This window comes from Taeniopygia guttata, chromosome 17, assembly GCF_048771995.1.
Source record: "Taeniopygia guttata chromosome 17, bTaeGut7.mat, whole genome shotgun sequence".
Classification (NCBI taxonomy): Eukaryota; Metazoa; Chordata; class Aves; order Passeriformes; family Estrildidae; genus Taeniopygia; species Taeniopygia guttata.
Genome location: NC_133042.1, coordinates 174,392 through 200,498, shown reverse-complemented (window position 1 = coordinate 200,498; position 26,107 = coordinate 174,392). Strand labels below are relative to the sequence as shown.

At 44.1% G+C, this 26,107-nt stretch overlaps 1 protein-coding gene and 2 long non-coding RNA genes across 12 annotated transcripts in view; 1 reads left to right on the top strand and 2 right to left on the bottom strand.

Moving 5' to 3' along the window:
• Positions 1-16,212, bottom strand: part of DPP7 (dipeptidyl peptidase 7) — a 34,039-nt gene extending 17,827 nt beyond the window's left edge. For all 10 annotated transcript variants that reach the window (XR_005982029.2, XM_041719648.2, XM_041719649.2 and 7 more), the window contains exons 1-5: positions 16,073-16,212; positions 15,663-15,776; positions 9,512-9,651; positions 8,696-8,859; positions 3,339-3,474 (exon numbers count right to left, since the gene is read on the bottom strand). Coding sequence is in view for 9 of the 10 variants with exons in the window: in XM_041719648.2 (XP_041575582.2) it covers positions 3,339-3,474; positions 8,696-8,859; positions 9,512-9,651; positions 15,663-15,776; positions 16,073-16,139 (621 nt within the window). In the remaining variant the exon portion in view is untranslated. The remainder of the gene's footprint in view (positions 1-3,338; positions 3,475-8,695; positions 8,860-9,511; positions 9,652-15,662; positions 15,777-16,072) is intronic.
• A 68-nt stretch (positions 16,213-16,280) lies between these two features.
• Positions 16,281-17,056, top strand: LOC116809027 (uncharacterized). The gene is made up of 2 exons (XR_004369349.3): positions 16,281-16,418; positions 16,786-17,056. It is a non-coding gene; the product is annotated as an uncharacterized lncRNA (long non-coding RNA).
• Positions 17,057-17,718: 662 nt separating this feature from the next.
• Positions 17,719-24,960, bottom strand: LOC115497538 (uncharacterized). The gene is made up of 2 exons (XR_003963058.4): positions 23,748-24,960; positions 17,719-19,585 (listed from the first exon to the last, which is right to left on the bottom strand). It is a non-coding gene; the product is annotated as an uncharacterized lncRNA (long non-coding RNA).
• Between the last annotated feature and the right edge of the window lie 1,147 nt (positions 24,961-26,107).

The window sequence follows — 26,107 nt, the reverse complement described above, 5'->3', positions numbered from 1 at the left end:
GTTTTGTAACAAGAAGAATTATTAGGGTTCTTCTGAGGTCTCTTTATGCTGCTAGAGCAAGGTAAGTAACTACAAATCACTAGCTAGGTGTTTTTCTTATAAAGACTGAAACATAAATTTTAAGGAATTTAGAGATTTTAGAAGAGCTAAGATTTTAGTTAGAGATAAGCCTTACTAGAGTTAATTAAAATAAATGAGTAGACCTTGATGAAGTTAAGAGTTAGTACTTAACTAATAATTGATTGTTTGTCAGCACGATGTTTCGTTAGCTAGGTTTATAATGAAGAATATAGAAACTCACAAATAGCTTTTAGGAACATAAGACAATTGTGGCCTCCTCTGTTCTGAAACCAACTGAAGACAAGGAATGGGAGTTCTACCAAGAGTTCATTTGTCATATTTGCATTGAAAAGGTAGAAAGGTCAGAACGAGGAAGACTTCACTTACTTCCTCATCTTGGGACCCCTGCCCATGAAAGGGACACCGACCCATTTCAAGAAACAAACTACGCATGCTGAATGGCTTTTGAAATGATTAGCATATGAAGCAAGGAATGGGATGTACCAAAATGATGAATATGTATTTGTATTTTGGGTATTCAATACTTGTATGGATAAAAAGACTCTGTAATCACCTGGAAGGTGCGGTGTGTATTTGGGAGCTATCCCGGATGCTGCCCGGTGTCGAATAAACATACACTTTCTAACTTTAAACTGTCAGAGAGTTTTTGTCCGTCACAGTTGGATATCAGTATTAGATCAATATCCATATTTTTTAATAAATCAAGACCCACCCTCAACTAAAAAATAGATCTGGGACCTTGCTTTTCTTCCTAATTCTAACTTCGTCTGATAATTATGTTTAAAAAAATAATTTTGGAGTTTTCCACAGTTTACCTGAGCATCCCTTTAGGAGTTCCAAAAATCCTTCTGGATGCGCTTATTGATCTTCACCTGCTAACGGCTCTAACTGGCATGTGGGGAATGTTTGCCCTGGGACAGACAAGCAGGTCTGCTCTGGCTGCTGTGATGGCTGAGCTCTCTAGGCACTGCTGGGCTGCTGCCAAGCACTGCCTGGCATAAGGACCCTTACAGACCAGAGTCAGTTCAGCTTAGCAGAGGCAGGAGGAACTGCAGTCATTCCATGTGCCTTCATTGGGATTAACAGCTCTCACAGGTCTTCTCAGCAAGAACAATCAGATTTCAGATGCATAAATTGCAAATCAGAGCAACCTCCACACTGAAGTTGGAAGGTAGTACTTTGAAACCACATAGCGCTTGCTTAAGAGCTCAGCCCAGAGCTTGCCTTACTACTGCAGAGAAAATAGATTTTTATATTAGTTGTAAGGTTTTTTCACATGAAAAGGTTTTTAAATTAGTTGGAAAGTTTTTTTCATACCCTAAGCTTGAGGGCATGTAATGACTACCAGCATATTCACAGCTGAAGCAAGACAAGGATGCTGAAAGGAAATCAGCTTCAACCAGGGAAGAATTCCCACTACAAGGCTTGTTAGCGGACTAAATGGAAAGGAATAAGATGAATGTGTCTTTACAAACAGACTGTGAATCTGCTTGTAGATAGGGCCAGAGACTTATAGATAGGGAAGTAACAGAAGAAACTACCAGCTCTAGAAAATGTTACTAATTGACATGGACCATTGCTCAGCCAAGATCATGTTAAATTCCTGAACTTAGAGAAAAAAACCCAAAAGTTTAATAGAATTATGAATCGTGTTTTGCTATATAAAAGAAAAAAAAGGAGGGGTGCACAGAAAAGGGGGACATAGAGCATGTGGTTCAGGAAGTCTGTACCTTCCAAGTACCTCAGCCAATGGGGAAAGGAAGAGGGTGATGAGTCTGGGAAATTAGGATAGAAGGGGGCTGCATCCCTCAACCATTTGAAAGACCCCTTGGGAAATGCCTCATGGCCTCTCCCTTTATTTGAATAAAATTACAGGACTCCTCTGTCTCCTTTTTGGACACAAACCTCTGGCGCTGTGAATTATTCCACACAAAATGGTATTACATTTTTTGTTTGAAAATGTATCACTAAGACAAGATGTCTATTATTCTTTTATGCACTTAAGAGTTTCAAATGTGTTTATTTTCATATAACAGTCTCTTCGTTAAACTTACTGGTAAAGCTGTCTGTTGTGTAAGTCTGCACAGAAACAAGTTGTTCACGTATATAAATAAGAACAAAGAGACCAGAAGTTACATACAAAAGTGTGGTCCTTGAAGTGGAGAGTAACAGCAAAGTAACACAAGAATGACAAGAATGTGTCAACAAAGATGAATCACCACCAGACCAGGGGGATGGGGAGAAGAATGCTAAGGCAGCCCTAAGGTAACCTAAGACTAAGAGCAAGGTAAAAATCACCCCTGAGACATCTCATGCTAATGTCAGACCACCCTGGTATAGTGAACTGACACTGACTGGAGCATGTGCAGAAATGCACTGATTAAGTTGACCCCGAACAAGTTCTGTGCAACTTCTTTGTTGTAACTTGTATAAATGCCTGCAAATGCCCCAAAGAGAGGTGCCAGCTTAATGAACTATAGCCCAGCAATAATTCTGGGCAGAAAAGCATGAAAGGTCTCAGCTCTGTGTGCTCACTGGCTCCTGCACCAGGCACAGACCTCAGCCCCAACTGAGTGACAACAAAGTCAGTTAATACAAAGTCATCTGTGTCACCCAGATCTAGAAATTAATGTCAAAAAAGAGGCAGAACAGACACCAGCACAAGATTTCAGTACAACCAGCTAGTACGTTTCCTTCCTTATTAGATAAATCTAAGTCAGTTCTAACACCAACTTTTCATGGCCTTAAACTGCAAAAGCCACATTTAAATTTTAGTTTAAGTGATCCCAAGTCACCTTGCACATTTTTAGTTATGAAATGAAGATTTCCAAGTTCTTCACTGAAATACAATCACCTTGGCATGCAGTCACTAAGAAGGCGCTGTGAATCATTGGTACCAATACAGCATTTTGGGAGAGGATTTGAAAAATAAATTATCCAAAAGGAGTTCAGCCAGGCACAAAGGAAAACTTTCAGGCCCACAAGAAATGGGAAAGTCAATTCTCAGTGGTACTAAAGGTACTGGCACGGAGTTGTGCTTCCTGGAGCAGCACCTTTGAACCCTGAGCTGCCCCAGTGGAGACAGTGTTCAGCTATCCTGCAGCTACTGCTTTTCCTTTCAGGATGCCATTTAATTGCACTCCCTGCTTAGCAGTGATGCTGTGAAGACAGATATCTATTCAAACACGTGGAAAATAAAAAAGAAACAGCATTCCTAAAGGAAGAAAATACTGCTCCTGAAAATAGATGCTACTTACTGCTGTGACATCTCTGAAGAACTGGGTGGGGTCTCCAAGCCCAGCCACAGACAGCAGAGGAGCACTGGCAGCTAATGCTCCAGCCACGACATTTGGGTATTTCATCCTCAGGTAAGCGCTCAGCATTCCTCCATAGCTACCAAGGAGAGACAAGAGTTATTTCCTTTAACAGACAACCTATACTGTAATAACTCAGAAGTTTAGGCTAACATTTACATGCTCACCTAAACCAAGGCAACAATAAGCTTATGGATATCTGTGATGCCTCATGTTTTCACACATGCTCTGTGATATGCATGATGCTCACGGATGCCTGTGATGCTTTGTGCCTCATCATCATGTTGATCCAGTTATGGCCAATGAGCAGCACATAGTGCTCTTACTAGCCTTTCCCCAAAGGTTCACATCAGCTCTGGTGGGAACACAGCAGCTCAGTTTGCTTCTGTAGACAATGTAAATCCTGCCTCAGTATGTAACTTTGCACCATCCTGAGCATGTCATGACAGCTTCACAGCAGAGCAAACCAGGATTTGAGAGAAGCACTCACTGTTCAAAGAGAGAAGACACATTGTACATTTTGCATACAGAATGACAAGAACTAGTTAGAACTAGTCAGAACTTTGCCAGAGTTTTGGCAAAGGGTGTCCATGAACATGGCAGAACAGGCAGCCCACTTGACTCCTGGAAAATGGAGGCTATCCTCCCTGGGCACCCCAAATAACAGCTGCATAGTTGATCAGCACAGATACAAGGAAGGAGGAAAGTTAACAAATGCAACAAGAAAAGCCAAAGCTGCCTTGGTAGCTTCAGTGCCAGGGCCACAATGTACACATGGATCAAAAGCTGCTTGATAGACCCAATATTACAGCAGTCATTAATTTGCTGATGGTTGCAGAGTTCCTCTGAGGCCATTGGGGGTGGCAAATGACATCCCCAAAACACAGATTAAACCTGGTCTAACTCCAAGTTTAAAAGCACTCAATCTCCCTGTGCACCACCACAAGTGGTTCAGTAAATACTGTTCCCACAATACCCATGTGTAAAGCAATTTGCATTTCTCTAGCCCTGGTCCTGGAGACAGGCATTACCTGAAACCTGCTACAAGTAATTTCAGGTTAATTTCAGGTACAGTTATAAGCACCAGAAGTTTTTTATCACCTGGGAAATGCTGTGCTTCTCCAGCACTGCCATATTTCAGTGTTCTTCATTTGGGTCTAGTGTGTTCAGGGCTGCAGCAGACTAAGCCCTCAATTACACACAGAGAGATGCAGTCTAACAGGCAGCCAGCTAGGAGGTTTTGCTGAATCCCTCTCCCATCTTCCTATCCCAGGACAGCTTCTGGGCCTTTCCACTCTAGCTACTGTCCTGATAGTCACAGTATAAACCTCTGTGAGATCAACAGTTCAGTCACCACAACGCAACCAGATGAAGGCTTAATGATAACTATCATGCCAAATGCTTTTTAGCTCACTTTTCACTTCACACAATTGAATGAATTCAAAGCTCTGTACTTCTGTAAGACTTTTGGAGGGAAGCATCCCTCTACTACAAGAGAGGGGATCCATCAAGAAACAAGGACATCACATCCACCCAGCTGTAGCACAGTGAGCACTCTGAGAAAAGACTGCTGCAAGGAACCGAAGAGCAGCAGAGCAGAATTATGAAAAGGCCTACAATGAAAATGGCTGGATGCTGTTAAATAGGCTGTGTTTAACAAAAAGCTGTGTGGTCCCTCAAGATAATATTTTACCAATTACTAGTTTCTTGTGTTTAAAATGTAGAATGTTCTGATCCTTCAGGAGGAATTTCTCATTTTCCTAGAGTTACAGAACATGCTGAGCTGAAAGAGACCCATCATGATCACTGAGCCCAACTCCTGGCCCTATGCAGGACACTCCAAGTATCCCATCCTGTGCCTGGAAGTGTTGTCCACACTCTTCTTGAACTCAAACAGGCTTGGTGTATGACCACTACTTCCCTGGGGAGCCTGTTCCAGTGCTCAACCACTCTGAGTGAAAAACATTCTCTTGATATGCAATCTAAATCTCCCTTGACACAGATTCATGCTGTTTCCTTGAGTCCTGTCACTGGTCATGAGTGAAAGAGATCAGTGCTATCCTTCACGGGACACTGAAGAGGGCAGTGAGGTTTTCCCTCAGTCTCCTCCAGGTTGAACAAACCAAGTGATCTTAGTCACTCCTCACAAGGCCTCCCCTTCAGACCCTTCGCCATCTTCATGGCCCTCCTTTGGACACTCTCCAATAGCTTAATGTATTTTTTACATTGTGGTGCCCTAAACAAGGTGACCCCACCCCAGTGCAGAACACAGTGGGATACTTGCCACCCTGACCCAGCCAGCAATGCTGTGTCTGATGCCCCCTAGGCCATGGTTGGCCCTCCTGGCTGCCACGGCACTATTGACTCAGATCCAATATGCCATTGGACCCCCAGGTCCCTTCCCACATCTGCTCTCCAGCTTCTCATTCCCCAGTCCGTACACACAGACAGTGTTGCCCCATCCTAGGTGAAAAACCAAGCACTTGCCATTGGGACACTTCATATGGTTGGTGATTGTCCATCTCTCTGACTTATTAAGGTCTCTCTGCAGGGCCTCACTGCCTTCAAGGGAGTCAACGGCTCTTCCCAGTTTAGTGTTGTTGGCAAACTGACTTAGTATTCCTTCGAGTAGTTTGTAGGAGCCCAGGACATCCCTCCAGCTGCCCTAGCTGTCTCAAGACCCTCGCAGGGGGCTTGGAGACCTTGGCACGAAGTCAAAAACACCCATGGCTTTGATCTTAGCCCTTGGAAAAAACTGCCAACTTTGTGTGAAGATTTTCAGGTCACAAGAATTTGAGTTAATGTAACAAAGGGTGAAAAAGTAGAATTTTGGTGTTTTTTAGAATGGCGTTCAGGAGGTAAGATGGAGGAATTTGGGTGTGTCTTGTCCTTCTTCTCCTTGTCCTCCATCTTTCACTGTGATGGTGACACTTATTATTGGTTTAGAGTAGAGACACACTGCATAACATAGGTGATGGGTATAGGACATTAATTATAAAAAGAGCGCACATAGTTCATAGTATAAAATGTAAACACTGCCCTAGAGGGCAGACAGAATGCCACGATCTGACTTGGTAGACAGTGCTTATCAGGTCAGAGAAAAAATGTTATAGATAGGAGAAAACAAACAACCTTGAGAAGCAAAACTGATGCATCTGGACTTCTTTGGCTGCGGGGCTGGGAGGAAAAGACTTTTTACGATCTTGGGGTCATCTTGACCACAGAACCCCAAGAGTCATTGGCAAACTGACTTAATATTCCTTCAAGTCCTGCATCCAGGTTGTTAATAAAGATGTAGAAGAGATAAGGGCTGAGGATGGAATCTTGGAGAATCCCACTAGTGACTGGACACCAGCCTAGTGTTAACCCAGACACTGTAACGCTTTGTGCCAACCAGTGAGCCAGTTGCTCACCCATCATATGCTGGACATTTTGCCCATAAAAATCTTTGGGAGAGAGAGCATCAAAAGCTTGCTGAAGTCCAAAATAATGACATTTACTGTCTCTCCCAGATCAACCAGGTGGGTTACCCCATCACAGAAAGAAATCAGGTTCAACATGCACGACTTTCCCCTCCTGAAGCTAGCTGCAAACAATGACTCCATTGCCCTCCAGGTGGTTTTTCAGTATCTCCCAGAATAATATTTGCCATGATCTTCCCAGATTTTACCAGCACTGAAGTGAAACTAGCAGGCCTGTAGTTTGCAAGGTCCTCCTTCCTGCCCTTCTTGGAAACTGGGACAATGTTTGCCAGCTTCCAGTCAGCTGGAACCTCTCTGGATTCCCAAGACTGCTCAAAAATCATCAAGACAGGTTTTGCAATTACATCAGCAGGTCTTTGAGGATTCTTGGATGAATCCCAACAGGCCCCACAGATTTGTAGGGAATCAGATGGAGCAGCAGATTCTGCACATGTTCAGGGTCAACAGGGAGGTGATTATTCATGCATACATGGTCCTCCAGCTCAAGGCACTGGGGCCCCTTTGGTCTGTCAACCATGGTGAAGACATAGGCAAAGAATGCAATAAACATCTCTGCCTTGTTTCTGTCCCTGTTTGTGAGGTGACCATCCTCATCCTAGAACAGGCCAGTGTTATTTCTACATTCCTTTCACCATTAATGTACTTAAAAAAACTCTTTTTATCATTCTCCAATTTTGGCAGTTTCAACTCCAATTCAGCTTTAGTCACATTAATTTTCTCCCTATAGTGGGAAGCAGTATCTCTGTACTCTTCTCATGTCACCTGACCTTGCTTCCACTGGGCATACATCCTCCTTTTTCATCTTATTTCCAAGAGAAGATCCTTGTTCAGCCAAGCTGGCCTTCTGCCTCACCTGCTTGATTTTCAGCATTTGGGAATTGCTACTCCTTTGCCCTCAACAGGTGATATTTAAAAATAACCAACACAGATGGACCCCATCACCTACAAAAACATTTTCCCAGGGGCCTTTACTCAATAATTGCCTGAACATCCTGAAGTCTCTCCTCATGGTTTTGCTGGCACTTTTTCTCCTGTCAAAAGAGATTTTAAACTCAATGGCATCATGGTTACAGTGGCCACACAAACCTCCAACCCACACTTTGCTCACAAATTCCTCTCTGTTGACAAGCAGTAGATCAAGAAGGGTATCTTTCCAATTCTGCTCCTTTAATAACTGTGCCATAAAGTTGTCATCTGGGTTTTTCAGGGAATCTTCTGGCCTAGATTGTAGTGAGTGATTCTCCCAGCTGATTTCTGGCAAGCTGAAGTCCCCCATAAGGACAAGGGAAGTTGCCTTGAAAGCATCCTTAGTTCCTCAAAGAATAATTTGTTTGCGTCATCATCGTGTCTGGGAGATCCAAAGTTTGCGTTAGTGTAGAAACATTTCAGGCGAGGTTCATTGTAGCCAACACCTCGTGAAAGCAGACTGAGGAACCCCATTAGTGCTTGCTTCCTAAGGTTTTGGCACACCATCCCATTGCTTATGACTGGCAAGGCTGCTATTTTCCCTTTACCCTTTCCACGCTATTTTTTTTTTTTGGTGCAGATCTGGATGATTCAGATATCAAAGAAACTTAGAAACATCCAATCAGGGGTGCTTCTCCAACGCAACCACAAATGGAGACTAATTCCTGATGGGAAAGAAGAGTGGGACCTGGTGATGAGCTCATGGGAGCTGAGGCACAGGCACATCCGCTCTCAAAAGGATAGCTTAAAGATCTGCATTGAGAACTTTCTTGAGAGGAAAAGAGATCTACAGCAGCGTAACTTTGGCTGGGAAAAGACGCAGAGAAGGGAAGGAGTCCACACAACACTTACCTGCCTCCGAAAGCAATGACAGGGCAGTCTGCAGCACCAAACTGCTGCTTAAGCTCAGTAATGAGCACTGCATAGTCAGCAAGGGCTTGTTCCACGGTGAGTAGAGCAGTCTTCTTCAACTGTGTTGACTCAAGTCCAAAGGGAAGAGACTTCCCATAGTACCTCTGAAACAAAAGAGATACACTATGGCAATGCTGGTCTGGGTCTTCTCTACTTTCAGTGTGCACTAATAGGAAGAGATAACGTCTTCTAACTTGTCCATAACTGAGGAAGTGTCTTGTCTCCTGCATCTGATACACAGACACTTTCAGGACAGATCATGGAGTGGATGGCCAGGACATGACAGCTGCTTCAGTGGACGCCAAGCGAGTTCTCAGCACGTGTATCTCTCCTGAAGCTCCCAGCTACAAAAGGGAACATGCCTCAGACAATAGTAGATTTAACAGAGTAGTGTGGGAAAGGTTGGCTTGGGACTTTGCAGGGTAGAGAGATTAAATATTATCCAAACAAAGTATCTCTCTACTCCAACATGGAGTTTAAGGCCTGCAGAAACTACTTACAAAAGCAAATCATTCATGGCATAGGCTGTAATGCAACAGCAGTCTGTATCCTGGAGTGCTGGGAGGCATAATAAAAAAATTACTCAAAAGCCATGATTACAGAAAGAAGATCTTATGTCATGGCCAGAAAGCTTATTGGTCTGACTCAGCTCCATGGCAAGAAATGGTACCACAATTCCAGACCTGCAGAAAGCTGAATTTGGTAACACTGAACAGAACAGGACTCTAAAGGATGCATAATGACCAAAATACTCACATGTTCAGCAAAAATGACAAGTGCTTGCTGTTCCTCTGCTAATTCAAATATGAAGTCAGAGTTCTGAGCAAAAGTCCAGATGTCACCTTCATTGCCAGTATAGAAAAAGATGGGTCCAAATCCTTTCTTCCAGAACTTTGCTGAGGCAATTGAAAGAAAGAAAATAAAAATTAAAAAAACACCCAAACCCACAAAAAACACATAATACCCCTAAAGCCAGGGAATCTCAGAAAAACGGAAAGCTGGACAAGACAAACGCACATCCAACCAATATGATTAATGCAACGTTCTCCGTTTATTCAAGATAAGGCGGTAGTTTATATAAGCTTCTACATAGTTTACAAAAACAAAGACACTCTGATTGGCAAACCAATATTGTTTACCTTTTCCTTAAAACGGCCTACACCTTACACCATAAAACCTATACTAATTCACACCCAAGCAACCCAGTGGTCCCCACAACACCTTAAGACTATTTTTTATCTGCGCCACAAGCTCTGAATTTCTAACTGCGTCAGAGGCTTGAAGGCCTCACCAGGCCTCAATCTGAGGCCTAGACTGGAGTAGCTCAAATTTCGTAATTCATGTCCTCTTTCTCTCAAAAATGCTGCAACATACCCCCAAAAACACAACAAAGAATATGTGCATGAAATGAGTCAATTTTTGGTTTTGGGTAGGAGTTTAACAAGGAAGAACTCTGAGAACAGGCTGATTCCTGAGACCTGATCTGGGACACAAAGGTGTCAGAAAGGCGAGGCTCCAGAAATCTCTCATTTGGGTGGGGGTAAATAAGAGCTTCCATAAAATCACTACACGGTCTGAAAATTTCACTTCTGCCTGAAAAATACCGAAAATCTCAAGTTCTGTAAGTCCTTTGCAGACAGCTGACCCCAAAAGAGCAATTTCCCATTTATATACCCTTTTTAGTCCAACTCACTCCAAAACATTTGCATAGCTAATTTTTCACAGAAAAGTGACATTAGGGAATTGTCTGCATCTTTCTGATACTCCTGCTGTGATGTATAAAGCTGTAAATGACATTTCATAGGATGCTTTGATTTGGGGGGAACCATCAAAGACCATCCAGTTCAAGCCCCCTGCCACAGGCAGAGACACCTCCAACTAGACCAGGCTGCTCTAAGTCCTGTACAATCTGGCATTGAACACTTCCAGGGATGGGGCAGCCGCACCTTCTCTGGGCAACTTGCGCCAGGGCCTCACCACTCCCCCAGGGAAGAATGTCTTCCTTCCATCCAATCCAAATTCACCATCTGTAAACTTCAAACCATTGTCTCTTGTCCTGTCACTACTGGCTTTGGTAAAAAGCTACTCCCCCTGTTTTTCACAAATGTTCTTTAAGTACTGGAAGGCCACAATAAGGTTTGCCCAGAGACTTTTCTTCTCCAGGCTGAACAAACCCACTCTCCCAACCTATCTCCAGAGCAGAGGAGTTCCAGCTGTCACGAGACGCAGGAGAGCTTCAGACAAGCCCTGCCCTTAGCCTCAAATTTTGGCAACATCTTAAATTGAAGGAATCACTCTGGCTCACAGTTCTAATGACAACAAATCAGATCTACTTATAAAATGAATTATTAAACAGACAACAGATAACAGACAAAAGATCTTAACCAGAACTACTCACTCCATGTGACAACCCCGGGATTGATTCAGGGGTCTCGTGCGGTGGTAAAGTCTCTCCTCCAACCTTTGCTTCCAAAGAAAAACTCCGCAGCCACTTGTTGTTCAGTCTCGAGGCAGTTTATTGCTAGTTATCTAAAAGATTGTCTTCGCCCACTGCGGCTGCTTTGGTCAGCGGCCCAGGCAGAGACACACACACTCCTGACACCCTCACTGCCTGGTGTGCTTGTCTTCTCTCTCCCCGCCCAGGGCTGATGCTAACTTTTTTATGATCTATTACGTATTATATGTTTACAGATTTTCCCCAATACCTACTATCTGTGTTAAAATGTGCTTTTCTACTCTAAACCAATCTGTGAGTGCCAACATCACCAACAACATGGAGGCAAGGAAGAAGGAGGAGGAAGAACAGGATCAGGCCCACTTTCCTCCATCTTAGAACTCCTGACCCCCCTGTACAAAGTAAAACCCCCGTGTACAGGTGTTAAAACCCCCCTGTACAATACTAAGAAATTTTCCCCTCTAATTTGTAACTACTTTTACTATACCATCTAACCCTCTGTGACCGCTTGTTCCACCTTCAAAGTTGGTAACTCATTCCATGGCTCAAACTCAAAATCACAGCTCTTTTCAGCTGCTTGCCAGGGTCTAAAATGCTTCTGACCAAGGCCTGGAACCTCTGAAAATGTCTGAGGGACATTTTGAGTTCCGACAACTCCACACTATAAAACTAAAGAACTGCTAGTCAGTAACAGTAAACCATAGAACAGTGCACTATATCAAGGTATCTATGTTAAAAGTAGCAAAAGAAATAGTATTAATTAGAAGTCAAATGTAATTTACTACTGAAATGGCTATAACATAGAGAGATTCCTTCACTCAACCCCTGAGGAGTAACTGTGAAGCAGATGTACCTGCTCACGAGAAAAATTCCACACATTTCCAGAAAATATATATTTTTTTGCAGATTTCTGCTTTGTGAAAGTTTGGGGTGGCTTTTATAGTTGTAAAGTGAATGGCTATCAGTCAGTCAAAATCCAGCTTATCTTGTCAGATCTCACATCAACAGTAAGGTAGCTATGGGCAGTTGGGAAATACCAGACCAGTGTTAACCAATGGGCCCAAAAAACTTCACAGTAACACAGTTTGTCCTGTTTGAGATACCTGACTGGCTAACAAACAACAGATAAGCTCTTGGGAGAGGGTGAGATGCTCTGTTACACCAGCTCTCAGATCATCGCTGGGGCTCTAGACTCACTCCAGTAGCTCCACACCCTTCTGGTATTGAGGTCCCTGGGTCTGGAGGCAGTTCTACCAGTGGGATTTCACCTGAGCAGAGGGACAGAATCCCCCCACACATCTGCTGCCCACACTGCAAGGAGGAGCCCAGGATATGCTGATATATGTTATATGTGTGTCTTTGGTTAGAAATGGGGGGTGTATACTACTCCTATCTGATGGGGCAGTTATCTTCTGTTAATTGATCAGTTTTCTTTATCTCTTCCACAACCAATCCTCCTTCTGGGGAGACATCTGATGTTAATGGGCCAGTGAGTGCCACAGCATGAATGTTAAAATTACATCATCCCATTGTGAGAAGCTCCACCCAGAGGGAGGAGCCAAGCATTCCTACATGGATATAAGCAGAGATACAGAAGACCACAGGGAGGCCTTTCCACTGGATTCCCAGAGGAGCAGCTGTCTTCACTGGTTTTTCAGAGGAAGACTACATCCTTCTACAAGTTCACTGCTTTAAGAGAACTACATCTGCCACTCCAGGAGGACTGTAGCCACCATTTCAATGGGACTGCTACCAACACCCTGACCAACAGGGTGTCAGGTCATATTCTGACTCTGTCAGTGCTATTTTGTATTACTGCACTGTTTATTTTATTTTTATTTTCTTCCCCAATAAAGAACTGTTATTCCTGCTCTCATACCTTTGCCTGAGAGTCCCCTTAATTTCAAAATTGTAACAATTTGAAGAGAGGGGGTTTACATTTTCCAGTTCAGGGGAGGCTCCTGCCTTTCTTTACAAACACCTCTCTTTTCAAGCAAAGACAATATATAACACATGTATATGTGTCTGTGTGTGTACATATATATGATGATATATGAAGATGATGTGCTTCATCCTCAGATCACTTTATAACTAAAGGCAAATTGAGTCTGGCAGGACAAGCTGAGCTGCGATGCTAACACTAGCTTGTCGCCCTGATTCTTGAGTTTTCTAAAGCCTTCTGAGTTTACATTCTATTGGGAAACTTTCCCACACAGTTTCTGTAAATAACGTGTTGTTTTGCATTCCTCCATGGGGGTGGAGAGACTTGATGTACTAGTGCTTTGTCCAATGTCTTTGGAGAGGTGGCCCATTCACTCTCCAATCCACTGTCACCTTTGGAGAAGTATAAAAGTTGGAGTCAGAAAATAAACTTTCTCTTTTACCTTGCAAAGTGGCAAGTGGCTCGCGTTGTGCATTCTCGTGTCCTATAGCAACACTAGCTTATCTAACAAACAGTTGCTCTAATGCCTGCTGACTTTTAACAAACATTTGATTTTATCTTAGTCATAAACTGCACAGGAATTAAGAGGGCTAATAAATAATTTTCTTCAATAACAAGCTTCAGACCTTCAGTTAAGTGCTGATTTCGACACATCATCCAAAGAGACCCTGCCCAGCAGCTGTCCCATGGATGTTGCTGTCACATGAGGCTGTTTCCATGATCAGAGAGGCCCAAATTTATTCTTGGCATTCTCAGCACAGAATTGACAAAGCCAGATTTGGCTTGAAATGGCATTTGAAACCTCTCATTAGTGAAACTGCTCCTCTTAATTAACAAAGAGGCCAACTAACTATGATGCATTTGCTTTGGATAGTGGGTAGGTAACTGGAGTGCTCAGTGTTCTCTTTCCTCTCGCTCTTCTCATATGTTTAATGGCTCCTGGAGTAAACAACCATCACAGGAGCCAAAACCAAACCAGATGGGCTCATTAGAAAGTTATCTATTTTTAGATTAAAACCCTGGGGAATTGCTAGCTAAACTCAAGAGTATCAGATTCCCTGTTGTGAAATTAGTTTTTATTTTCTTGCTGATAATCTGAAAAGTCTCACATTGCACAAAAAACAGTAGGGGGAAATGGAATTACAGGAATTTTGAGTAAGAAACTCTCTATAAAACAGTAGAACTGCACTGTTAATATTTTGCTTCTCTTAAATATTATTCAGTTCTGCCCAGGACTCACAGATAAAACATAACACTTTAAAAGAAAACAAACAGAAGTTGCACAGTGCTTTAAACCATGTAATCCCAACATCCTGTTCAAAAAGGACTACCTAATTAGTGAAATTGCAGCCTTGGGTATGCTCTCAAAATTTACTAGTGTGTCCATGTCTTTGGGTTGAAATACATTCATGAATTCATGCCTGGTGAAACACACAACTTGGCACAAGTGCTGAACAAGCTGCAGAGCAACAGACTATGTGAATGTGAGCTGGAGCATCTGAAAACCCCAATGCAGCTGGGAGGCAGCAGCAGGTGGGCACCAAGCTGGGCAGTGCTCAGGTCTGTTGCTATTCCCAAGTCCACCTTTGCTCTCTCCCTGAAAATTACTCCCCAGTTCCTCTGTATATGCAGGGTTGAAAAACCTGGGACACTGGTTATGGAAACTGCTCTATTTTTAGTCACATGGTGTTTAAAAAAGCCTTTTCTCTTTTATTGTCAGTGACACAAAAGTAAGACACAGCTGGCTCCTTGCTGGCAGTGCTCATTGTTTCACATGGATTAAGCTACCTACAGTTGCAAACCACTGACCCAAGAGGAGTTACCTTTACTACTAAAAATGATCGGTACAGAGTGCAACATTTCAGTTGCTGTTTGTTTTTCCTGATGCATTCAGAACACTGAATTACATGCTGGCATCAACTGAAGATACACACACACAGAGCCAGCTCTGGTGCAAGCCTAACACAGCTCCTGCTATAGTATACTCTTGCTCCAGAGAGGCCAGTCCCCACAATCCACTCTGCAAGAACAGAAGGCAAGGAGTGAATTCCAGACTGGTTTGTGCTGGAAATGACTTTAAAGTTCATCTACTTCCCCCCCTCTACCATGGGCAGGGACACCTTCCAATATTCCCAGGGTGCTCCAAGCCCCATCCAACGTGGCCTTGGACACTTCTAGGGATGGGGCAGCCACAACTCCTCTGCATAAGCTGTGGCAGGGCCTCCCCACCCTCACAGGGAATAATTCCTTCCTGATGTGCAGTCTAAGCCTACTCAGTTTAAAGCCAGGCCCCTTGTTCTTTAAGTACATGCTTTTGTAAAAAGTGGATGAAAAGGAGAGGAGAATATAGACAATGCTGGGGAATGCTTGGCTGGTACAGGGCTGGCCCTTGGCTAATATTGATTCTTGGCTGCCCAGTGCTCTAGCTCCTGCTTTACCTCGAAACAGAGGCAGTTGAAGCTTAAGCAGAAAGGAATGCAACCCGAAGCCACAGCACCCACGGGACCTACCCGACACCAGGTACCGCTGCGGGAAGGTCTCGTTGCCGCAGGTCTCGAAGCTGAAGTGGTCCCGCACCTGCGGAAAGAGCCGCTCCTCCAGGCCGGGCCACACGACCCGGGCAGCTGGAGGGGCCATCATCAGTACAGGGGAAACCGACTGATGTCACCCGGTACGGCACAGCCCAGCCTGGGAACCGGGACCCGGGGAGCTCGGAGCGCCCTCCCGGTGCTCCCCAGGCTGGCTGAGGGCTCCGGCCCAGCTAAGCTAGCTCGGGGTCCTGCCCAGTGCCTGGAAAAGCTAGTTGAGGGTCCCGTCCATGAGGGCCGGGGCTCTAGCCGAGGAAGAAGGAGGTCAGGCAGAGGGATCCGGCCCAAGGAGCAGGGGGGACTGGCATAAGTGTCCGGGCCAAAACACTCACCGGGAGCGGCGTGGGCGGACGGCAGCCGCGGGAGCAGCAGCAGCAGCAGCAGCAGCAGCGACTCCATAGCGGCCGCGCCGCCGGCACCGCTCAGCGCCCCCGCTCGGGGATCACGCGCCGGCCCTGCGTCCCTTCACGTGACCGCACGAGCGCCACACCTGCCGCGGGTCCTGAATGGCGGCTCCGGAACGGCGGCTCCGGAATGGCGGCTCGGCCCAGCGGCCTACGCGCCCGGCCGGGCCGGACCCGCGCCTCCCGACTCTCCTGGGGGTGGAGGGGGCCGTGCCAATGTGTACTGCAGAGGTTAAAAAGTGTGAAATACGCCAATCACTTGTTTTTGTTTTTGGTTGTTTTTTTTTTTTTTTTTTGGTTTGGTTTGGTTTTTTGTTTGGGTTTTTTTTAATCTTAAAAGTTTATTAGTAATAAAATAGTTATAAAAATAGTAATAAAATTAGAGTAATAAAAAATTGGACAATGACGATTAGGACACTACGAGACAAAAAACCAAAGAATTCCGGATGTCCGGATGTTTTTGGACACTAAGCTGCTGTGAAAGACAATAGCATAGTTTTTGTTCATCAGGAAAAGCCCCAGGGATTGTGTAAATCGCAGGAAACAGTGGGGCAGGAGGGCAGGATGTACTGCTATTAGTAGATACTGGAATTGAGAGATCTTTGAAGGCTGCGTTACCATATTTAAAGAAGTTATTGCAGGGTTAACGCTACCTCGGAGGAAGAAGAATAGGAGCTTTCCTCAAACGACCACCGGACAGCAGACAAAGACCCCTCGCAACACGCCACGCAGATGCAGAGCACGTCGAGACTGTCACAAAGTCTGGAACTGAAGGGGTATGAGAACTGAAAGACCGGGAGGTGTGGTGCGAGCCGTTGGTGGGAGCAGAGGCTCCCCGGCCGCCCAGCGCTGCATTTGCCCATACTGCTTGCTTGCTAAATTAATAAAATTCTCTTTATAAAGTGACACAAATTGGTCCCGTGTCATAATTTATAACACTGCCAAAAACATGCCTCGTGAACAAAGTAATAACCCTTAAAAGCAATAGCCTGTTGCATATTCATATATCTTATACATGATGCATAAATTCCTTGCAAATTAAGAATTTTTCTGGTGTTTGTCAACTTCTTCCCCTTAATCCTGGTGGTTCCATGAAGATGGAGAGAAGGTGGAAGAGTGTCTTTTCTGATAAGGAGGCAGTAGCTCTTTATGTGTCCTGTTGCTGTTACCGCTGTGCAAAGAGTTTCTTGATTATCTTACCCTTTCTTGAACTAGTAAAAAATATTTTATATCACATAGTTTCTATTTTAACATTATGTTATAACCTAAAACTTATTTAACACGCTACTTAAGAGAATTAATACAGCATAACTTTCTAACATAACACATGTAATAGTCGTTTTAATATTTGTGAAAAGCCAATCATAAAATACACATTTTTCACAAAATATAGCAGATGTGGGAAGCTAGTGCTGTAATTTGCACCTCTGGTAAAGGTTACCTGGCCACTCCATCCTGTGTACACTTAGGTCAGAGCTAGGACAAGGAAGCATCTCCTCCCCGATCAGGTGTTCGTTGTGGTTCCTCTGAAACAGAGATTTTTGGAGTTGTTATAAATTATGACACGGGACCAATTTGTGTCACTTTATAAAGAGAATTTTATTAATTTAGCAAGCAAGCAGTACGGGCAAATGCAGCGCTGGGCGGCCGGGGAGCCTCTGCTCCCACCAACGGTTCGCACCGCACCTCCCAGTCATTCAGTTCTCATACCCCTTCAGTTCCAGACTTTGTGACAGTCTCGACGTGCTCTGCATCTGCGCGGCGTGTTGCTAGGGGTCTTTTTTCTGCTGTCCGGTGGTTGTTTGAGGAAAGCTCCTATTCTTCTTCCTCCGAGGTAGCGTTAACCCTGCAATAACTTCTCCAAATATGGTAACACAGCTTTCAAAGATCTCTCAATTCCACTATCTACTAATAGCAGTACATCCTGCCCTCCTGCCCCACTGTTTCCTGCGATTTACACAATCCCTGGGGCTTTTCCTGATGAACAAAAACTATGCTATTGTCTTTCACAAATCCCCCCTAATGTCTTTTCATCATTTTGTTCATCAAACCTTTGTAATTCTTGGTGGCTTATAACTAGGATCTCTTCCATTTATAGGTTTTCTGGCATTGACTCATATTTTGCTCTAATCAGCATCAGGTGTGATGCTTCTAGCCTTCCCTTAATAATGACAATTCTCCGAGTTCACAATTTTACCACTGGAATCCTTCTGCGGAGGTTTATATCCATAAGGCCCCCATGATACTTTAAGGAATTAATCTCCTGCTACTGACCAATCTGAAGCTATTGTTTCACAGCCCCAGTGCCCACAGAAATATTCTCCATGGTAGTTGCAACACCCTTTCCCTGGGTTTGATGCTGGGCACATATAAAATCCGTTTCTATCCAAACAAGGCTCTATAGGGGCTAGTTCACATAACTGTGGGTTAAAACTAGGGGATCCGGATGTTATCTGGTTCTGAATTCCCACACCATCCACTCGGGTTAGTGTCCACTTAAAAGGCTGATGTAAAGCTTGGGAGCCCTCTCCTTAGTATAGGGTAAAAAAAACATTGTAATACCAGTAATTTGCCAATAAGGGTGGAGTCCTGACCTTGCATTTACTATATAATGTCTTATTTTCCCCTTTTGGGTTTGTTGCCCTGTTGGTGTCTCGGGGGTAATCAGACTGGTCTTCTGGAGGAACTTAGTACTTGGCTGGCAATAGTTGGAGCATTTCAGCATTATTCTATTTTTGGGGGGCCTGGCTCTTTCCCCAATGCCTTGCCCGCCGACTCGGGTGCTTCGAGCCGCGGGGTAAACCATCTTCTCGGCAGCAGCGGTACTCACCTGAGCGCCCATTCTCCTGCTCCTGCCTAACCTTGTACTGTTCCCAGTTCTTATCCTTGACCGGGGGTGGGTTACACGGGACCCCCTTTAGTTCCCTTCAACAACACTCTTTTATAATTTGGGCAACAAATGGAGGGGGCTCGTTAGAGTGGAAACAAAAGTTTTCTGGATGCACCCCTCTGGTGTAAATTTTCCTCAGATTCAAAGGGAATCCACTGATTTCCAACTCCCCTAATTTCAACACAGCTTCGGTTAATTCTCGTTCAGTCGTGTAACATTCTGTACAAACCCCAGTGGGCAGCCTCTCCCTTCGGCAATGGACTCCCCACCGTTCTTGGCAAACTTTACATGCAAAGCATACAAAAGGATAACAATCACAGTCTACCTTATTACAAATTATCAAATAATCACTAACAAGCAGGTAATTATATCCCTCTTGCTCCCCTTTGTGACCGACTTGAATGATGTATAGAGAGTTCATCAGTTTCTCTTAATGGTAACCTTCAAGTCCCCAGGCTGACTGGTCACTTTCCAGTGGTCGTCTGTGGTGGCTGGACCTTTGACGTGGCTCGCATGAGTCCACCCCTTCTCAGCTGTTCTGATAGCAGTTTCTGTGGTAAGCAAAACAACAAACGGACCTTCCCAATGTGAGGTCAGGCAGGTCTCTTTCCAAGTTTTAATAAGTACTTTATCCCCAGGCTTTATTTTGTGAATGGGGAGGTCCAAAGGTGGTCTCTGCACTAACAGCCCCTTTTTCTGGAGCTCCTCTCTCCTATTCATTATCTGTGTGATGTAGGTGTTGATTTGAAAATTTTCTATACATAGGTGGTTCATGGGGGCCTCAATATCATATGGCATCCCAAACAGCATCTCAAAGGGTGAAACCCCCACATCAGTGGAGGTTGGGTACGGATGTTCAACAGTGCTAGAGGGGTAAGCATTTTACCCATGACATAACTTAGTCAATTGTTTCTTAATTTCCCCATTCATCCTTTCCACCCTTCTGGAACTTTGTGGGTGCCATGGGGTGTGATGTTTCCACTGTATTCTCAGAGTATTAAAAATGTCCTTTGTCACCTTCGAGGTGAAGTGAGGGCCCCAGTCTGAGTCTACCGCCACCAATATACCATATCTGGGGATAACCTCTTCCAGTATTATTTTTACTACAACATGTGCAGTTGCCCTTGCTGTGGGGAAGGCTTCCACATAGTGGGTGAGATGATCCACTATGACTAGCAAGTACTTATACCTTCCTGTTTTAGGTAACTGTGAAATCCACCTGTACGTGAGAAAAGGGTCTGTGAACCAGCTCTGACCACCCATCACTCTCTCTCTTTGCTGCTGCTTATTTACCTTTAAGCAGGTTAGACAGCGACTGGTTACCTGCTTGGCCAGGTTATATACCCCTATACACATATCTTTAATAGCAAATTGGTCTCTTAGTGCTTGAGTTCCCCAGTGCGTTTTGCCGTGCATTGCCTGTAATACTCTCAATGCCATCGCTTTTGGCAACACCTCCCGACCATCAGGTAATATCCATTTACCTTCCTCTTTTTCCCATACCCCCATTCAGTCCAATTTTTGTTTTTCTTGAACAGTAAATGTTCAAATGAATTTTGGGCCATGTGAACAGCAATATTTCTCCTCAGGGCTTTCACAAAAACATTCCAAACCACCCCCACAGGTGGTACAATTCTCCCATCGCATGTTCATCGGTTTATATTTTAAAGTTAGTAGTGCCGCTCTTTTTGCCTCCTGGTCAGCTAGATTATTTCCTCTGATTGTGTTTCCCATGCCCTTCTGGTGTCCCCGTATGTACACTATAGCTATCTCTTTTGGACCCCTTATTGCCTGCAAAATCTGTTTTATCATGCAGCAGTCCTTTACCCTGTGAATTGATTAAACCTCTTTCCTCCCAAATTTTCCCGAAAGTGTGCACAACACCATAGGCATATTTTTGAGTCAGTGTAAATTGTCCCCGTCTTTCCCTCTAATAATCTTAGAGCCCTTAATACTGCATACAATTCGCATGCCTGGGCGGACCAGCTGTGGCTCAGGGGACCAGATTCCTTTACCTGTAGGGTTTTCCCATCAATTATAGCATATCCCAACCTTCTTTTCCCTTCAAGTACCCTGGATGATCCATCCACAAACAGCTTATCCCCTGTTTCCAGTTCTTCCCCCTCCAGGTCTGGTCTAATCTTTATTTGTTCTTCTATTTTCTGGAGGCAATCATGTGCTTATTCCGAGCGAGGATCACCATACAGAAACTGTGCAGGATTTTGGAGGGCAGTGGCCTCAAGTGTTAATTTAGGGGATGAAATTAGGATTCCTTCATACTTCAAAAGCCTAGCATCTTTAATCCATTTTTCTGCTTTCGGCTGCAATACTCCCCTTATGTTATGTGGGGACATTACCCTTAACTCGCTTCCAAAGGTAATCTTACCAGTTTCTTCTACCAGCAAAGCAGCTGCCACTATTGCCTGTAAACAGGTGGGCCACCCACAACTAACAGGATCCAGAAGCTTTGATAAGTAGGCTACTGGTTTCTTACTCCCAGCCCAATCTTGAGCCAAAACTCCATATGCCGTTCCCCCCATCTACACTAACAAACAGATAAAAAGGTCTCTTCAGATCAGGGAGGCTAAGTACAGGTGCATTACTCAATTCTCTTTTAAGGGCCTCTAATTGTTCCTCATCTTCTTGTGACTATTTGAGTAATCCTTTGTCAATTTATCATAGTGTCATGCTTTGACACAGAATTTTTTTTTTTTTTTTTTTTTTTTTTAGAAAGAAGAGGTCAATCCAGTCAAGAGTCAAGTTTAGATACTGACACTTAAAATAACCAATTAAAAGTAGACACACCTCTGAGAACACAGAGGGGTTAAAAGAAGAATTCCCAAGAGAATTAGCTCTCTCTGGTTCCGGTCATCACAAGGTACAGACCTCCTTCAGCAACTACCAGTTCAAGAATAGATGGAGAGAGCTAAAGAGAGTGTAAAGATGCCCTTCGTCTTCAGAGAAAAAAAAAAAAAGCAATCTCTGTTTTTAGACCCTCGGCCCCAGGGGAAAATGAGAGAGATTATAGTCCCGAAATAAAACACTAGACTATTGTTCCTAATAGTTCTTAGCAAAGCATACTTAAAAGAGCCCTATAAGCAATCTCTATCCCTGCACAGTATTAAGAACACTGTAACATAAAAAAAAGAGTGTGTCACACTAGCCAGTGTGTCTGAGCAGTGCCACATATAACATGAAAACACAAGAGGTAGCAGCTGTGTTTCCTAAGAGTCTGTAATACAAGGGGGACTCCTCTCTTCCTCAATAAACTCAGTATTAATTATCTTAAAAGATAAAAACTTAATTAAAGATCCAAATGAGTCTCACTATAATTTAGTAGAGTTAAGTAATAAGAAGAGAAATATTTTAGAAAGTTTTTATTTTAAATTTTGTATAGTTTTTTCCTTTTCTTTCTTTTCCTTTTATAGTAACAGTAGTAATAGTATAATAAATTTTTTCCTTTATTATTAAGTTTAGCCTGCTTTACTCTGTTCTCAATTGCATTTCACAATATTTAATTGATAAATTGCATTTTCATGGGGTGCTGGCATCATGCCAGCGTCAAACCATGACACATATAAAAGTTTTATCTTTCCACTGAAATTTCCTATCCGCTACCTGCAGTACCGAAATAGTCCCAATAATTGCCTTACTTGCCTTTTAGTCCTCGGGGCTGGGATTGAGAGAATCTCCTTCTCCTGTCTCACTGCCTCCTCCTCTCGTCCTGCACCTTAAAGGCTTTTTGCATATTCTGTCCCCTCGGGACGGCTCTCTTAATGCCCTGTATGATTATGTTCCGCAGGTCATCCATATGGGTCCTATGCTGCGGGTCTTGGTTATTCCATTGGGGATTTTGCAGGGGCCTTTTAGTGTCTGCTAATGGTCCCTGTTGATGTTTATTATCCTAGGTTCTCATCCCCATTTCCCTTATAATTCTCCTTTTCTCTTTAAAATCCCCCAAACTCCGGGTCAAATCCCCCCATATTTGGGTCAGAACTTCCTAATTTTGGGTCCATACCCCCCATATTTGGGTCACAACTCCCCAGATTTGGGTCAGAATCCCCCAAATTTGTGTCAAAACCTCCAAATTTCAGGTCCAAGTCTTTAAATTCTGCCTCCAAACCCCCAAATTTCAGTCAGAACCTCCCAGATTCGGCTCAGAACCTCCTGGTTTTGGGTCAGAACCCCCTAAAATCTCCTTAAAACTCCCCAAATTTGGGTCAGAACCTCCTGGATTTGGGACAGAACCCTCCAAACTCGGCTCCAAACCTCTAAAACCTCTTTAAAATCCCCCAAATTTGGGTCCAAACCTCCCAAATTTGGGTCCAAACCTCCCAAATTTGGGTCCAAACTTTTCCAAAACCTCCTTAAAATAGTGGATCATTTTTGCTTTATCTTTTCCCTTTCCCCTACTGGGAAAGGCATGCCAATTATTTATCATTACTCCTAGAGGACTATCCTCAGGAATCTGGGGAAGCTTTGCAGGGGCTCCCCCACCCATGGGACCAGAGGGCTTGCTTTTCCTCTGTCCCATCTTCTGGAGAGCACTCAATTTTTCACACACGCACTCCCCTGGTTCGTGGCCCAAGCCCTCTCGGGTATTGGGAACTGCACTACTGAGGGTTCGCACTCACTTGGTCTCTATGAGACCTCTCACACACAACACTCCGGGAAAACCACCCCAAACCGAGCGGGAAACCGGCATATACTTACGCGTCCTGCGTCTTCGCTCGGATCTTCGTGCACAAAGTTTACAGGGGTAACCGGTTCTCCTTTTAACCGGCTCTCCTTTGTCCGCAGCTTAATTTAGGTTTGTCGGTAGAGAGACCGGGAGGTCTGGAACAATCGGGCCGCCAAAAAAGGCAAGGCGCCTCCTGAGGGTCCCAGAACAACCGGGCTATTTCTCTATCCGAGTCACAGCACCAAATATTGTTATAAATTATGACACGGGACCAATTTGTGTCACTTTATAAAGAGAATTTTATTAATTTAGCAAGCAAGCAGTACGGGCAAATGCAGCGCTGGGCGGCCGGGGAGCCTCTGCTCCCACCAACGGCTCGCACCACACCTCCCGGTCTTTCAGTTCTCATACCCCTTCAGTTCCAGACTTTGTGACAGTCTCGACGTGCTCTGCATCTGCGTGGCGTGTTGCGAGGGGTCTTTGTCTGCTGTCCGGTGGTCGTTTGAGGAAAGCTCCTATTCTTCTTCCTCCGAGGTAGCGTTAACCCTGCAATAACTTCTCCAAATATGGTAACGCAGCTTTCAAAGATCTCTCAATTCCACTATCTACTAATAGCAATACATCCTGCCCTCCTGCCCCACTGTTTCCTGTGACTTACACAATCCCTGGGGCTTTTCCTGATGAACAAAAACTATGCTATTGTCTTTCACAGAGTTCACTTAAGTTAAAAAATTAATTAAGTATTTATATTCCAGCTTGTAGAGTTATGTGTTAAATTTTAACCTTTTACTTTAGAAACCTCTGCCATGATACAAAGGGCATAAAAAATGCAAATTTCTGAAGCTTCTTGCATAAAGAACAATACCAGAAAAGACCAAAAATGCAAAGAGCCCAGATAAAGAGGCTCCTCTGTCTCCAAGTCTGTCAAGACTGACAGATGGTTCTCAGATAAGCACCAAAAGACTGAAAGAGCACGCACAGAGAGGAAGAGTTCAAAAGTTCAACCATGAAGAAGAACACGGTCTTCAGCCTCAAGAAACCACCAGAGATCCCCACAGGACCACCATGACAAACCACATATGCCATAGAAGGGCGTGGACCTATTTAGCATGAGAGGCAAGGACAGGCGGGGCCAAGGGTTGAATATGCATGGCAAAGTTGTGCAATGTACTGCATATGGAACACCTTTCTAAATAAAAGTGTGGGTCAGACTGATGCGCGACGCACAAATTTTTGGAGAGCTATCTCACTTGTGCTGGGCGCTGACAATACATACCCAATTCATAACTACCCCAAGTTGTGGAGTCTTATTTATTTATTTATTTATTCTGCATATTGCTTTACCTCCCATGCACAGGTTCATGCTGTTGCATAAAAAGCAGGACCGGGGAGCTGAGCCAGCTGAGAAGGAGGTATGCTTTTCTTCTGTTGAATTAATTTTCTGTGGGATTGGTCTTCGAGTCCAACTCACAAGAGAGTCCATGCAGAGGCCTGTGCCAGCCCCAGGAGGAAAGGCAGGGGCAGCTTAAGTAGAGGAAGGTGAGGCCATGCCTTCAAGTAACAGCTGGATTTCTTCAGGGTTGTGGAATTGGTGTAGCCCAGGAGAACACTATGGGACAGGTCTCTTGTTTTGATTCACTCCAATGCTGAGCTAAGAGTCACCTCAGAGACTGACTCGGTGAGGTGGGTATTTGCTTTATTTGGTGCTGGGTACATAAGGGATTTCTCCTCCTAACACACTCAGGACTTTTACACAGCACAATATATGGCTAAATTTCAAGCATATTTCATTACATTCCTTGGGATTGGAGTGGTGATACAAATTACTTTTAGGAAATCATTACTATCATTAGCATATGTAACACACAAGCACAATGTACTCTGGTGGTCGCACTGAGGAAGGCTCCGAGTCTTCCTTAGGGGTCATTCTGATGAAGGCTGCTAGTCTTCCTCACTTTGCACTTTTAACCTTTCTTTCTGAAGCATGCACAGTCCTTTGCTGGCTGGTTCAGCATTTTCTGCTGATAATAGGTTTTGTTCCTCTTACTTTGACAAGGTGCATTCTGTTTCTCTTATCTTGACAAGGCTAAGATGCGTCCTGCTTCTTAGGCTTGTAATTAATATTTGCTGACTTAATTATTGATCAATTGACTATTGATCAACTTCTTTCAGTTTCAGTGAGATTATGATGAGAAGGGCTGCAATGTCTGACTGAGAGAAACTTTGGTTTGGCATGGTGGACATCAAGAGAAAGGTTTGACCTTATCTTCTGCTGTTGCTATCCCTGTAAAGTGCTGTGTGGGTGTTTCCGGGGCCGTGCTACCTGCTGCCTTGAACCAGAGTTCAGCATGACAGCACTGGAGGGACAGAGGAGCCATGTCCCGGTGGAGTG